The sequence below is a fragment of the Azolla caroliniana genome, unplaced genomic scaffold (genome assembly GCF_043228905.1).
Source record: "Azolla caroliniana isolate FFs.n. ecotype wild unplaced genomic scaffold, voAzoCaro1.0.p SCAF_22, whole genome shotgun sequence".
In the NCBI taxonomy this organism is placed as follows: Eukaryota; Viridiplantae; Streptophyta; class Polypodiopsida; order Salviniales; family Salviniaceae; genus Azolla; species Azolla caroliniana.
In genome coordinates this window covers 1,937,120-1,952,715 of record NW_028230457.1, presented here as the reverse complement: position 1 = coordinate 1,952,715, position 15,596 = coordinate 1,937,120, and the positions used below count along the sequence as shown (strand labels likewise).

The following is a 15,596-nucleotide window of genomic DNA, read 5'->3' as shown; positions in this document are numbered from 1 at the left end:
AACTGTGTAAATTAGATGTCAAAAGAATCTTCACAAATCACAATTTGCAAGAATAAATTTGAGAATGGCCTCACCAAACAGGGGTGCATGATAGTACATAAAGAGATTAACCTTATCTCGATGGTTTCAAGGATAATATTGCTAGTCATTCTAGGAGTTGCACACATGTTATAGGATTAAGCTATCATCTCATGTCAACCCATTGTTACACATACTAGAGGTTATGAACCACCAAAGATAATGTTTTCCTCCCTGATGGGGCTGAACTGTCCTGTTCAGCTTGCTTCTCTCTTCACAATTATTTTCACTCTTTCAGCAATGTTAGATTACCATAGAGAATGGCTATAACCTATCAATTCTTAGCATGAAGCACAAGAGTGTCTATGACCGTCAAACTTTGCAGCTATGTCTTTAGCATGCATGGATAATACAAGTCACAAACTTGCACGTGGCGTACCCTTGTTCAAGTTTTCAATCCCTTGCATTTGGTTTCAAATAGATGAAGATTTCATGAACACAATTACAGAACAAATTGAATAAATTCTATAACAAGCAGGTATGAGACAAGCACAGCTCAAGATGAGCGGACATCTGAAGACATGAAGGTGTAACAAATCTCAAGTAAACAGACAGCATTCTCGCAATCTAATATCTATTTTCCAGTGACTTTTCTTTATATTGCTGATGAGAAACCTCAAGACGGGGTGAACACCCACAAAAGAAAATTACTATGGTACAAAGCTGCAATCAAAAGAACTGAAAGAAAAGTTGTACTCCCAATCTCATATCAAAAAGTTACAAGAGAAGGAGAAGAGTGTTGTTTACTACAAATGGCAGTCTTCAGTCATATCTGTTTGAAGCAAATCCATGCAATCTATGAATGAAGAATCATCTCAAGTAGGTACTCACTACATAGCCTCCCATGCTAAGAGCAAGAAGTTCATAATTGTTGGAGAAGAAAATGCTGCCACAGACTTTATGCATTTCAAGACAGTGGTAACAAGGATCTCCTTAACGAGAAGAATAAGATCCAAGATACTCAGTTATATAAGTTTGCCTTAAAAGTAATTACAGGCTATAGTTACTTAAATGACCAGGCAGCCTTTAATGAGGCTAAACTCAACTGGTTCAATGTAGTTCGATGTAACAGTAACAAAATGCAACTAGGTTTCTTATGCAATATAGTTCTATATCTTATGCAACTCGAAAAATATTCAAATAGTTCAATCTCCAGACACATACCTAGGTTCAGTCAAGATTGCCACTAACTTACAAGATGACCCACTTCACAAACCATTTCTTTGTTAATCAACAGACACCTAGGTTCAGTCACAATTGTCGCAAACTTTATTAGATGAGCCTCTAGAGGGCCTATTGGATAAACCTTCCCAATCACACTCAAACAACCTTACTAATTGAGCCTACATGCACCTGGTCTCTCTCTTCCATTAGTTCATGATTCAAGCCCTCATTTTGTCTTCATTGTATCAAAGGTTCCATGACATCCAATAAATTACTCGGAATTAATATCACAACAAATATAGAAAAGATGAAGAGAGTTACCATGTATATAGAAATCAAGTCCCCCTTTTTAGTTCAGTGTACACATCTTCAGTATATCGCAAATTGCATTTGATCGTCACTTTGGATTCGTCTTTTATGAATCTTTCCTTATTTACTTGTCAATTAACTTCATTAACATTTAAGTAGTAGAATCAGTCAACATTTACTCATCTCAAATCATAGTTCTTCACTAGGTTTTCATGAACAGAAGAAACCCAACGTTGGTTTAAACCTGATAATATTATTTAGTACAAGATTCATCACTCAAATACAAATAAATATTCAACTTCAAACCGTAGCTTTGAAATAGGTACCAATTGCACATACCTGAAGGAAACTTTTTCAAATTATTTCTTGCAGCCTTTCCTTCTGTCATTTTGACTTTCCCCACATTGATACAAATGCTTTACTAATGTGAAACACAAATCTGTTGATTTTGGATAGGTCCAATAGGATCCCATATAAATGCATGTACAATCATAGTTGTGTTCAAAGAAGCAATATCTTTTACCTATTAGCCATGTGAAACCTTTCTTATCTACACTGCTTCACTTGGTGGGTCAAATGGCACACCATTGTTTACTCTATTTTCCACACTCTCATATCGTCGGGGAGGGAATTCTCTATTTCTTTCTTCGACATCAGAAGATGATGAAGTGGTTGGAATATCATTTCCCTTTAAAAGTGATTCAGGAGAAACCTGTGAGAGAGTGTGCCTTACCACATGATCTGGACTCGATCCCAGTGAATGATCTTCCATTCCAGATGTAGCAGAATTTCTTCCTTGCCACCTCTCCCGAAAGTTGCGAGTTGTTTTTGTAAGTGTTTCTTTGCATCTATAAAGATAATTACAAAATGAGGAAAATGAATATATATCTACCTATTTATCTATATCTATTTATAATCTCCATGTTAAAAGCAATCATATAAATTTGCTATAAACCGAAACTAGTGCACCACTAGGTTTTTGGATATCTAAAAGAATACCCCAAAAGTTTCAAGATTTCCACGAATAACCCTCTAGTAGTACAATGTGTACTACATCAGAGTATTGAGACAAACTTTAAAACTTTAAGTGTATTACCAGTAGCCAAAAAATTGGGGTAGCTATATATAATGTTTACCCCTTCATTACATTATATATATTTACAGAAACAAATATCTCAGTTTAATTATTCTTCTCTTATGTACTTTGATGAGGCAACGAGGAACCGGGACTTCAATGATCCTGAGAGAGAGGAAAATTCCAATGCTCTCGGTTGGCCTTCTTCCGAAATGTCAGAAACGGTCTCGTGTCTGGTGTCAAAAGAATAAATTCATTATAGACACTGAAGGAAATTCCATTTTGCAATTTATATACCCTTTGACACTTGTAAAAGCATTACATATATCCCATAAACAATAGAATACATATTTACCTTTGCACTGTATTATGTCCTCTATTGCGTCCCACATGGGATGCTACATGGGTGGAAAATGAAGGTGATGATTGCATTTCTTCTGTTTCTCCCATAGCCGATCGAGAAGCTTGTTCACGAATGAACACATCATGCCGGATGTTCGATATCCGGTTGTGAAGTGAACCTCTCCTTGCTAATTGGTGTGCTAAATGTTGCATGATTCGCTCCTCAAAATCGGCATAGTTAACAAACGAAGGAACCTATTGGATTACAACCTCCCTTAGTTAAATTGCATGTTTACTAACAACATTACACTACAATTGTTTTCTGTTAATGTTTAATTTCCATTTGAGACAACCAAGTGTGATGGTGGGGGTGGGAGGTGAATTTCCAACATTGAGGCTAGGGCCTGAACCATTAAGCCAACTCTCTGACCCATTTCAACAAGTATTTAACTATGAAAACGAGAACAATAACAAAACAATAGCAATAAATAGAAATATAATCACAGAAATAACAACAGCAATAACACAGCTAAAATAACAGCAATAAGCATAGCCAAAAAATAAAAATCAACGCATAAACATGAACATTAACAAGAATAACAAAATCAAACAACATCAATCGCAACAATAATGAGAAGAAAAAAAAAACTTACTTGAAAATGAATCCCCTCTTCTAGTGAGGTTCTCACGCTCCGCTCATGCTCCACTGCATCCAGAAGTTCTTGGCTGAGGGTGAGGAAAACAATCCACATTGGCAGTTAGATGCTTGTGTTCTGCCATTGCAGCATATTGTTTCTGTAATCAGGGAATAAAAGAAGACATGATTTTTTATGTCAAATCATCATGCCAATTCTGATATTACCTGTTTAGGTCCTCAAAATGAAGGGGTTGCAAACACATAGGACATTCTTTGCTCCTCTGAGCCCTGATCAGATGAAAATTCCATTCAGATATTTAACATCGCAACTGTAACGAATACAATAGATTTTGGGGGAGATGAAATGGGAAAAAACCAGAGAGAGGTGGATAAAAAGGGTTTCTTACCATTCCAAGATGCATTGAAGATGGTAATCGTGCTTACAAGTGGTAATCTGTACAGATCAAAGCTAGGGTTACAAAATCATGAAGTGTAAAGACGTATATACTGCCATGCATACATCGCATATGCACATATGCACGTGAAACACATACAAACATACCTACATACAAAGAGAGAGATTTGGCATAAAATTATAAAACTAACATACATACACACATACGAATCGACAAATACAACCAAAGAAGATACATGCATGCACACATAAAAACAGGCAAATAAATACATACACACAGGTATATAGATAACACATATACATGTATATGTATGTATACATACATATATGTACAGAAGGTGAACACAAACTAACATACATACACACATACAAATCGACAAATACAACCAAAGAAGATACATGCATGCACACATAAAAACAGGCAAATAAATACATACACACAGGTTTATAGATAACACATATACATGTATATGTATGTATACATACACATATGTACAGAAGGTTGAATTTACCGTAGAAGGATCGTCCTCCGAGAAAGGCTCCAGGCAGATGGCGCAAGAATCTTCACAGGCATCTTGCAAACCTCCCTTGACAAAGGCATCTGCAGAGGAATGAATAGATGCACTCAGAACGTTGGCAGGAGGAATCTCTGCTACATCTTCCTCTTCCTCTTCCTCTTCTTCTTCTTCTTCTTCCTCCTCGCCATCATCATCATCATCATCTTGGGTTTCATCTCTTCGCTTTGCCTTCGCTTTCTCTTTCTCTTTATAGGTCATGAGAGCGCGTCGGATCTGAGGGCGAGGAGCGATGCAGGTATGGTCAGCTGATCGCAAATCCATGGCTACAAGAAGAAGAAATGCGAGGATAGCCCGCACACGCAGAGATACCTCAGAGATTTCCTCTGTTTTTTTTGCTCTGTTTCTCTCTTCTTCTTCTTCTTCTTCTTCTTCTTCTTCTTCTTCTTCTTCTGTGTGTGTCCTGCTCCACGAAGAATGGTACACGTCTTCGCCTCCCCCACCCTAAGTCAAACAAAACACACATACACACATACATACATAACATACATACATAACATACATACATAACATACATACATACATAACATGACATACATAACATGCATACATAACATACATACATAACATGCATACATAACATACATACATAACATGCATACATAACATACATAACATTCATACATAACATGCATACATAACATACATACATAACATGCATACATAGCATGCATACATAACATTCATACATACTGATACAACAATATAATTGGATGGCCCGAGAGAACCAAACTTGCCTTCTTGTGTTTATTTTTTATTTTTTTTTATCTTTGTTTTGATCTTGATCTTTTTTAAGTGGATAAGCTATATGAGATTCATATGGTTTTACTCTCATGTCACATAGATGATAAAATTTCCATCGTGTGTCCGGCATCATCGACTCCACCATTGTACATATAAACATGTAAGAGGGTAATATGCCATGTAAGTGATTCCTTTGCCATCAAAGTCCCATATGTATATCAATAAGGTTGTGACTGACATCATTCATGTGCACTGATGATTTGAGTTTTTGATTCATTTGCCATCGAGTTTCGAACAATACCTCTCTCTCTCATGTCACATGCCATGTAAGTGATTCCTTTGCCATCAAAGTCCCATATGTATATCAATAAGGTTGTGACTAACATCATTCATGTGCACTGATGATTTGAGTTTTTGATTCATTTGCCATCGAGTTTCGAACAATACCTCTCTCTCTCATGTCACATTTGGCAATAAGTTTTCATGGACATCAAGAGTCACTACTCAATTCCACCTCTAACACATGAAATTGATTAAATTTTGGTCTCATAGGTCATATATTTATTTATTTATTAAGATTTTCTTCAATAATATTAAGAAAAAACGCCCAAAGGCTACAACTTGAACCTGTCTACCCAGAAGGTTACAACTTTTTATGTACAATGATGTAAAATAATCCTAAGACCAAATATCAAACTTTCTAGGTGTTGGAATTTTGGTCTCATAGGTCATATTTGACATCCAAGAACGTTAATAAAATATCTTTATTTGACAAGTTTGATCCTCACTATATGCTCACTCTCATCCTTGAGATTATATCAAGTCACTCATTAAGACCTTATACAAACCAAACCTTCAAGGCTTGAGTTCATAATTAGGCAGGTCACAAGCTTGCAATCAATACCTTCGTTTGAACTAACAAAGTTCCAACTCATGCAAGTCTCTTGATCATCTTTTTATTTGTTGAAGAGAGCTTCCCATGTGGAGATCTAGGGTTATTCATAACCAACAAATCAATAATCATCAAGGATAAATTGTGACCTAGTGAACAATTATGAACAAGCATAATTGTGATCCTTTAACATCAGTGGTGGACTCACCTGATAGTTGGTTGGGGAAATTTCCCCTTCACCACTTAAATAACAAGCATACGTAAAATGGTTGTATCAATTGGGCTTCAACCCAAACAGAAGCTTCTAAAACATAGTCTTTACCATTACACCATCATTTGAGGGACATTGTCTAATCACCTTCATATACGATGTGCATTTTATGTGCATACCATGAGCTTTCTTTTTGGACGAGTTTCTACCACACTAGCTACATGGTGCATCAATTGGACATGAACCCGAACTAGAATTTCTTTGCTACAATACCATTATGCAAGGAACATATGGGTGTCACCTTCAAGTATATGATGAACATGACATATGTCTTGTAAGCATTTTATGGGACAAGGATCTATCACATTGAAGGGTTACTACATGCACTCATATGTTTGCTCTTAGGAATATATTGCAATGGCTAAAGGTTGAGAAAGACATTTGATGGTCTTTTCAAAAGGAATAGGGATGTGGCATATCCATATGTAGTGATGCATGTTTTATGTTCCACAAATGTGTTATTGGACCAATATTGATCACTTCAAAGTACTATGCATTGACCTCAACTATGTTGGCGCATTATGATTATTAGGAAACCTAGGGAACCTTGAGTGTGAAGCACGAGTTGATTGGCGTTTATGTACACGATCACCAAGAGAGCGGGAGAGACAATATGCAATGAAATGCCTTGTTTATTATGCATAATCATGAACTTTGAAGTGCAATTACATGAGGAAATGACGCATTAAAACTCCAAACGTTGACATTTGAAGGTGTTTGATAGGACACATTTTCTAGCTCTAATGGTGTTGCAATTATCTTGCTTCTTGAAACCTAGGAAACACTAGCATGAAGCATGATTTGATTGGACATGATGCTCATGGTTAGGAACAGGACTGGAGAGAAAATGCGCAAAGAAACACCTTGTTTATTAGGTATAAGTTATAACTATAAATGTTGACATGCACTTATATGAGGAAATGACCATATCCATTTGCATTGTAAACTTTTGCAAAAGTTGTTAAAATATCCATCATGAAAGCATTTGATCATAAATTAAATGACAAGCATCGGTTTGTGCGATCTAATGTGATTATTAAAGTCTATGAGCGGGGTTAATGATGTGACACATTATTCAATTTGATCTAATGGTCACTATTATATTTTTAATTTCTATGAAGATTTTCTCTCCACTTAATCACACCATCGATAGAACCGAAAACATTGGTCAATTAATAGATGTCATCAATTGGGTTGATGGCCACTTTATCAAATTTGAAAGGCCAAAAGACATCCACAATCATACAATCGAGGATGCCACGAGTATGGACGCTAATATAATTACTTCAAATTTTAATGGAAACACATGTCATCTCAAAGTAGGCAATCTATATTGATCCTTTTACAAATGAAATGAATAAACTATGGAAGTCTTTTAAAAGAAACCACTTATTGTGAATGACTCCATTGTTGTTTGAACTAGTATGTATATTGTTCCCTTTATGGATGGAATAAATAATGTCTAGATGTATTTTAAAAGAAACCACTTAATATGAATGACTCCATTGTTTGAAAAGTAGTCACTTACTTGATATGAAGGAAAGCATGACTTCACAAATGTTTTCTCAAAGCATTGGTTCACTTTTTTAAAAGAACATTCAACAATGTTCAAAAAATGTGGATGGCGACCAAAGCTTTGAGGAGAGATATTAATTAAAGGAAATATGAGTTTGATTCCCAAATGTCTAAGAAAGGATATTAATTAAAGGAAATATGAATTTGATTCCCAAATGTCTAAGAAAGGATATTAATTAAAGGAAATATGAGTTTGATTCCCAAATGTCTAAGAAAGGATAATATCCTCCCATATTCGGATGCTCAAAGTAATGACATCTTAGACCTAAGCACAACTGCCAAGTAACCTAAACATTTTTTGTGTAACCTCCTCCTTCTATAGGACATTTCTAATAATACATACACGGTACACCACAACATGGCAGCACATTTGGAGAGAAATAACACAATTGGCAAATCTTAACCAACAAATAAATCACCACATTTTTGTAGCCATTGCAAATACCATATGCAAAACAACTTGTGAAATCAATCAAAGCCTCATTTTTTGAAAAATGGATTAAAGAAAAGCAATGTATAGTATATATCAACATATTTTGTCAAATTCTAATGCTTAATTTTGTATTAATTTACAAACCGTGTGGTTTCCTTTGTTTGTTTGAGATCCTTTGTTAACTTCAAAAATTTCTAGGCAAGTTGCAATTTATCCAACCCTTTGCATAAAATACTCAATTTTGTAAATATTGAAGAGCCTCAACAACAATATGTTCATGTATCCTACGAAGGGTACAAACCCACTTGTTCGATAATGAACAACAAACAAATATCATATTATTGTATGTACTTGTATTGAATTACGAAACACACATAAGGGGCTAAAACTTAAAACTTAAGATGGTGTGGGGAGAGTGATTTCACAAGTTGGAATGCGTGCAAAGAGTATGAAACTTATAGGATTCTCATAAGATTACCTATTTTGGTTGTCATGAGATAGATGATCCATTTTTCCATTGGAAAAGTTGTCGTCTATATTCTTTATAGCATTTTGGGTGCATAAATTTCTAAATGGCATCCAAGAAAGAGAAAAGAATAATGATTGAATTTTCTTTATTCTTAGGATTTGACAATGAATGTTTGCCAATATATATTTCCATCACTTGTAAGCGATAGTCTAATAAAAAATTAATTTAAAAAGTTGATTCAATATTTTGGTGTGAAGTGATTACACTATTTGTCAAATTATAATAATATATTTATGGGGAAGATTGATATCATCAAGTGTATATGGTAAACCATAGAACTACTCTCTTCACAAGAATTTGCTATGCATTTATTCCAGAATTTAGCTACGTAATTAGTTGACCATCAACTTCTTGTAACTTTTACAATATTGTGAAGTTGCATGCGTGTATATGAAATGTGTGTGATACCGCTAGGGGCTTGAACCATGGAATATGGGTTAAACTATTGAATTGTAAGGCACAATATTCCTACTATTTGTTGGCGGTGTGTGAAATTGAGGCTCTTTCAACAATTCTATGTGAATAAGTGTGAATTGGTATCCACACTCCTGTTTACCTTTGTACGTTTTTTTTTTGTGTGTGTGTGTGTGTATTCATGTGTAGACTCATCTACGTATGAGTGCGTGAGTGTACTAGTCCATTTATTTCATATATGTGGATGTATATGTTTATGTGTATGTTAATGTGCTAGGCCGTAAATTAGTTTCATGTATGCGTGTAAATATAATGCGCGTATGTATTTGAATATGTGTATATGTTTATGTTTGTTAGAATATGGAACTAGCCACAACCAGTTCACAAGCAACAATGAGGAATGACAATAAACACGGGAAAAACGCAAACAAAAGAAGACAGAAACTCCATGACACAATATTTAACGTGGAAACCCTGAAAGGGAAAAACCATGGGAGCCCACAATTTGCGGAACAACTTCACTATGAGTGGATATACCAAAATATTATTCCCTGATATATCAAGGACGATACAATGCTCTGAATCGGCCACCACCGAATGATCAGAACCTTCGTCTAAGATATAAACGGACGACAACAACAGTAGGAAGAGATAGTACAAGAGAATGTCTGCAACCTTCTCTAACAATCACACTTGTTCAACTACTCTCTCTCCTAACTTACACTTTTCCTTAGCTATATTTATACCCATATAGATATATGACTATTTACAAATACAGCCTTGAATCGGCCCATGGGAGCCCACAAACTGTGGAACAACTTCACTATGAGTGGATATACCAAAATATTATTCCCTGATATATCAGGGGCGATACAATGCTCTAAATCGGCCACCACCGAATGATCAGAACCTTCGTCTAAGATATAAACGGATGACAACAACAGTAGGAAGAGATAATACAAGAGAATGTCTGCAACCTTCTCTAACAACCACACTTGTTCAACTACTCTCTCTCCTAACTTACACTTTTCCCTAGCTATATTTATACCCATATACATATATGACTATTTACAAATATAGCCTTGAATCGGCTTCAACCGATTCGGTTATTAGCCGAATCGGTTATCAGTTGATTTTTGGCTTCGACCGAGTTTGTTGCTCATCTCTCTAATCAGAGCTTAGTTGGCTCTTGACGATCCGACTCATTGTGCAATATCTGAATTCAAATTCGGATAAGCCAGCTATCATCCGACTCTTCAATTGATCGGCTTCTGACCGATCCGACTGGTTCTCCATTCCATCTGACTTGTGTTCTTCCCATCCAGAGGGATCACTTTTCTCAACAAACTCCCCCTTCACTTAAACTCTCTGTCGACATGCACTTAGCTTGTCCATTGGCGGCGCCTTTGTCAACATGTTTCGTTTTCGTTTGTATGGACCTTCACCAGAGTAAAATTCCTTCCTTTTACCCTCTCTCTAAGCCAATGATATCTTCGTTGGATGTATTTCGTTCTCGAGTGGTAGGCAACATTCTTGGCAAGGTGGATGGCGCTCTGATTATCACGGTGCAGTAGGAATTGATCCTGTCTAATTCCCAACTCACTTATGAAGTCTCTCATCCATATGAATTCTTTGCCAGCTTCCACGGTAGCCATATATTCGGCTTCTGTGGTTGACAGGGCCATAGCCTTTTGCAGCCTCGACTGCCATGAAACAACTCCCCCTGCAAACATCATCACGTATCAGGATGTAGATTGGTTGGTGTATGGATCAGTCGACATGTCGGCATCTGTGAATCCTTCCATCACGGGTTTACCTGAACCGAATCGAAGACACACACTCGAGGTACCTTTTAGGTACCGAAATATCCATTTGACCACAGTCCAATGCTCCCTTCTGGGATTACTCATGAATCGACTGACGACTGTGACCACATATGCGATGTCCGGCCTGGTGCAAACCATTGTGTACATTACGCTTCCGACTACTAAGGCATAGGGAATCTAGTTCATCTCAGCTTTCTCTTGACTTCTTGCAATTGACTTCTTGACTTTGGACATTGACTTCTTGTAGTTGGTCGGTAGTGATGAGCCGACTGGATTTGCATCCTGCATGTTGAATCTCTGGAGCAACTTCATCATGTATTTCTCTTGTGATAGCCACAACAATTTCTTGGTCCGGTCTCGGAAAATGTGCATACCCAGAATTTGTTTAGCTAGACCTATATCCTTCATTGTGAACGACTTGCTCAAGGCCTTCTTCAAGCTTGCAATTTTCTTTATGTCCTTTTCGACTATCAACATGTCGTCAACATACAATAGAAGGATGAAAAAATCTCCTACATCATAATTCTTTACAAAAACATAGTGGTCAGCCTGTGTTTTGTCGAAAGCATGTCCCATCATGAAGGATTCTAATTTTTGGTGCCATTGTTGGGGTGCTTGCTTGAGGGCCCATATAGGCTTTTCTTCAACCATCATACTAGGTTTTCTTTACCTTTCTCTTCAAATCCTTTTGGCTGCTGCATGTAGATTTCTTCCTCCAAATTTCCATGCAGGAAAGCTGTTTTGACATCCAATTGTTCGACTTCTAAGTCCATGCTGGCCACAATGCTCAACATTGTTATGAATGATGTCATCTTGACTACTGGGGCAAATATTTCGTCGAAATCCACGCCTTTCTTCTGTTGAAAGCCTTTCACCACGAGCCATGCTTTGTATTTGGGTGGATTCCCAGCTTCAGTTTTTATACCCACTTGTTCAGGAGTGCCCTTCTCCCTTTCGACAATTACATTGTGTAAAAAGAATAGCATGCGGAAGCAATAGAAAACCGAACACAGAAAACACAGGTTTAATGGAGAGCTTGAATATTCACAGTACGCGGGAGAGACAGAGAGAGAGCACACAAAAACTCGATTGAAAATAATACTCAATCTATACATACACCATGCTCAGTGAGCACCTTTTATACAAGCCCTGACAATCGGGCTGACACAAGTACTGACAATACTTGAATACTCATAAATGAGCCGACTACACAAACTCCCAAAATTATTCCTTTACGAGGAATAATGCTCTAACGGCCTCTTCGGTTTTCACATCGATGCGGCCCTGTTATGCATACTTTTTCACGCACCCAGTTTACACACTGGGTTATGCTGCGTAGTTCGCACCGAATGTTGAGCTTGTCTCTCAACACTCCCCCTCAAGCTCAACTTGAGGTTCCACTTGCTCCGCCGGATCTACGCTCCGGTTCCTTCTGGCTTCACGCCTTGCTCGCGCTCCTCGACCTGTTCGATTCCGCGTGCCTCAACCCTTCCGGTCGGCTTGTCTACTCACACGGCCCTTCTCAGCTTCCTTGCTGTTGTGGTGCTGGCGCCTCTTCTGCTGCCTTCTCTTCCGCTTGGCCCTCGGTTGATTCAGCGTATCCAAATCAAACATCCGAGCCGACTCGGCTTCCGCCGATCGGTTTTCGCTCTCGCCCGAGTTGACTGTCTCCAACTCATCTTCGATCTTCTCACCCTTGATGGCTTCGTTTCCCTCACGCTTGGTTGGCTTCGGCTCTTTTTTTCGGTTGCTCCCCTTATGTCTGCTTTCGGAATCTTCTGCGGATCTGCCCTCGGCTTCTTCAGCCAATCCAAAATCGAATTCGTCATCCGACTCGGCTTCGCGGTCTTTTGGGACATCTCTCCCCCTCAAGTTCGGCACATCGAGGTGCACAACCCAAGCGCACCCGAGAATTGCCACAACTTGTCCAGACCAAGGGGTTGGTGAAGACGTCGACGGTTTGCCAATCAGTCGGAACATACTGAAGTTCGACTTCACCGGAGAGGACACGCTCACGGACAAAATGGTAGTACACCTCAATGTGCTTAGTCCGGACGTGGAATACAGGGTTCTTTGCTAGCTGGATGTTGCTGAGGTTGTCGCAGTACATTGTCGTTGGATCAGATACCTCCACTTGTAGATCCTTAAATAGTTGCTTCAACCATATGGCTTCGCATGTCGCGACAACCGCTCCTCTATACTCAGCTTCGGTGCTCGACAACGCAACTGTCGGCTGCTTCTTGCTACTCCAAGCGATCGCGGCACTCCCAAGCGAGAACGCGAAACCGGACATGAATTGTCTATCGACGACGTTGCTGGCCCAATCGGCATCGCTCTAGCCGACCAACTGTGGGGCTGTACTGGTCTGATATAGTAGCCCCTGGTCCTTAGTGCTGCTTACGTACCGCAGTACGCGTTGCGCACACTAAAGGTGCTCCTCAGTAGGTTGCGCCATGAACTGACTAATCACCCCGATCGGGTAGCTGAGATCTAGTCGGGTGATGGTCAAGTATATAAGGCTTTCGACTATCTATCGGAACCGCGTCGGGTCGCATACCTTTCCGGAATTGGGGCGAAGCTTGACGGTTCTATCCAGAGGAGTTGAGACAGACTTACAACCGGCCATCCCGAATTTGAACTGACTAATCACCCCGACCGGGTAGCTGACATTTGGTCGGGTGATGGTCAAGTATATAAGGCTTCTGACTATCTGTCAGAACCGCGTCGGGTCGCATACCTTTCTAGAATCAGGGCAAAGCTTGACGGTTCTATCTAGAGGAGTCGAGACGGACTTACAGCCGGCCATCCCAAATTTGAAGAGCGTTCTCAGCACGTAATGCCGTTGGCTGATCAGTATGCCTTTGGGGGTGCGGATCACTTCGATCCCGAGGAAGTAATGAAGGTCCCCCAGATCCTTCATGTCGAACGATGCCGCAAGCTGGAGCTTGACGCGGTCGATTTCACTTAGGTTGGCGCCGATGATGACCAAGTCATCAACATAAAGCAAAATGCTAACCGGCCCGAGTCAACCTTTCCGGATGAACAGTGAGGAGTCCGATTTCGACGTCGCAAATCCCATCCGACGCAGTTGCTGCGTGATCTTCGCGTTCCAGGCACGTGGGACTTGCTTTAGTCCATAAAGGGATTTCTTCAATCGACACAACGCCGAAGTGTTCGTTCTGGAGTGAAATCGGGGGGGCTGGACCATGTACACCTGTTCCTCAAGCTCACCTTGCAGGAACACATTCTTCACATCCATCTGATGTAAGTGCCACCCCTTTGCCGCAGCTACCGCGAGCAAAACATAGATGGTCGTCATCTTCGCGACCGGTGCAAATGTCTCATCGTAGTCGATGCCGTGTTGTTGCGCGTAACCTTTCGCTACTAACTGGGCCTTGTATCGGTTGACCGAGCCGTTGGTGTTGTACTTAACCTTGTACACCCACTTACATCCGATTGGTTTCACACCTTTCGGTGCATCAACCAGGTCCCGTGTCTCATTCTCCGCCAATGCGCACATCTCTTCCTCCATTGCAGCACACCAATTCGCGTCCTTCACCGCTTCTGCATAGCTCTCCGGTTCACGCACTTCCGCTACACGGGTCATGTACGCATAGTGATGCGCCATGTACTTGTTGTATCCGAACCGCACAACAAGGTTCTTCTGGCGGGTAGATCAGCGTAATTGTACATTAGCCGATGTTGAGGCTTTCTTAGCCGATGCAAACTTCGCTCTTGAAGACCCGTCATCACTTCCCTCGGAGTCGGACTCGCGTCGATCTGACTCGTTCCTATCTGTGCCGTATTCCGACACCTTCTTCTTCCCTTTTTCCTTGTGCGTAAGCCGTCTCCTCGGTTTCCTGCGCGGGGAATGCACGACCGAGTCTCCACTACTCGCCGACTCTTCATCGGACTGGTCAAATTGACTCAGTCACTCATTCGGTCTGCTTAACTGAAACGAAATCGGGCTCTCTTCGCGGGTCCCGATTTCAGGCTCATCTGGAGGCATCTCGGCCTCGCTGACCTCATCATTAGAACTCAGATTGGAGATGAGGTTTGGAGTCGGAGGCAAGTACCAGGACGCTGTCGTGCCTTACGGCTCCGGATCGTTGCGTGAGTTGGGTGGGAACCGTTGGGGTTTTGGACTAGGAGGAAAGAAAATTCTAAGGTAATTAAGAATATAAAATATATTGTAAGAAAGAAAGATATGAAAAACTCATGAATCCAACGAGTATAGTGTATTAGTGAGTAATCAAATTAAGAGAGAAAGAATAGTTAGCAAATTCGTGAATCCCACGATTAGCTTATATTAATCAA

The 15,596-nt window shown here is 39.6% G+C and overlaps 1 protein-coding gene across 1 annotated transcript; it reads right to left on the bottom strand.

Moving 5' to 3' along the window:
* Nucleotides 1–1,774: 1,774 nt before the first annotated feature.
* LOC147849756 (E3 ubiquitin-protein ligase RHF2A-like) lies at nt 1,775–4,874 on the bottom strand. Its single transcript, XM_087337135.1, has 7 exons — nt 4,533–4,874; nt 4,013–4,059; nt 3,831–3,893; nt 3,622–3,694; nt 2,982–3,223; nt 2,755–2,859; nt 1,775–2,399 (listed from the first exon to the last, which is right to left on the bottom strand). Exons 1-7 carry the CDS (start codon nt 4,857–4,859, stop codon nt 2,102–2,104), a joined length of 1,155 nt encoding a protein of 384 aa, XP_087193261.1. The 5' UTR covers nt 4,860–4,874; the 3' UTR covers nt 1,775–2,101.
* Nucleotides 4,875–15,596: the final 10,722 nt, after the last annotated feature.

Excerpts from the sequence above, each read along its gene's own strand:
- LOC147849756 (XM_087337135.1), bottom strand. The coding sequence starts at position 4,859 with ATGGATTTGCGATCAGCTGACCATACCTGCATCGCTCCTCGCCCTCAG. Across the intron at positions 3,894-4,012 it reads CTTCAATGCATCTTGGAATG|GGCTCAGAGGAGCAAAGAAT; the intron begins GTAAGAAACCCT and ends TCATCTGATCAG. Across the intron at positions 3,695-3,830 it reads CATTTTGAGGACCTAAACAG|CCAAGAACTTCTGGATGCAG; the intron begins GTAATATCAGAA and ends CCTCACCCTCAG.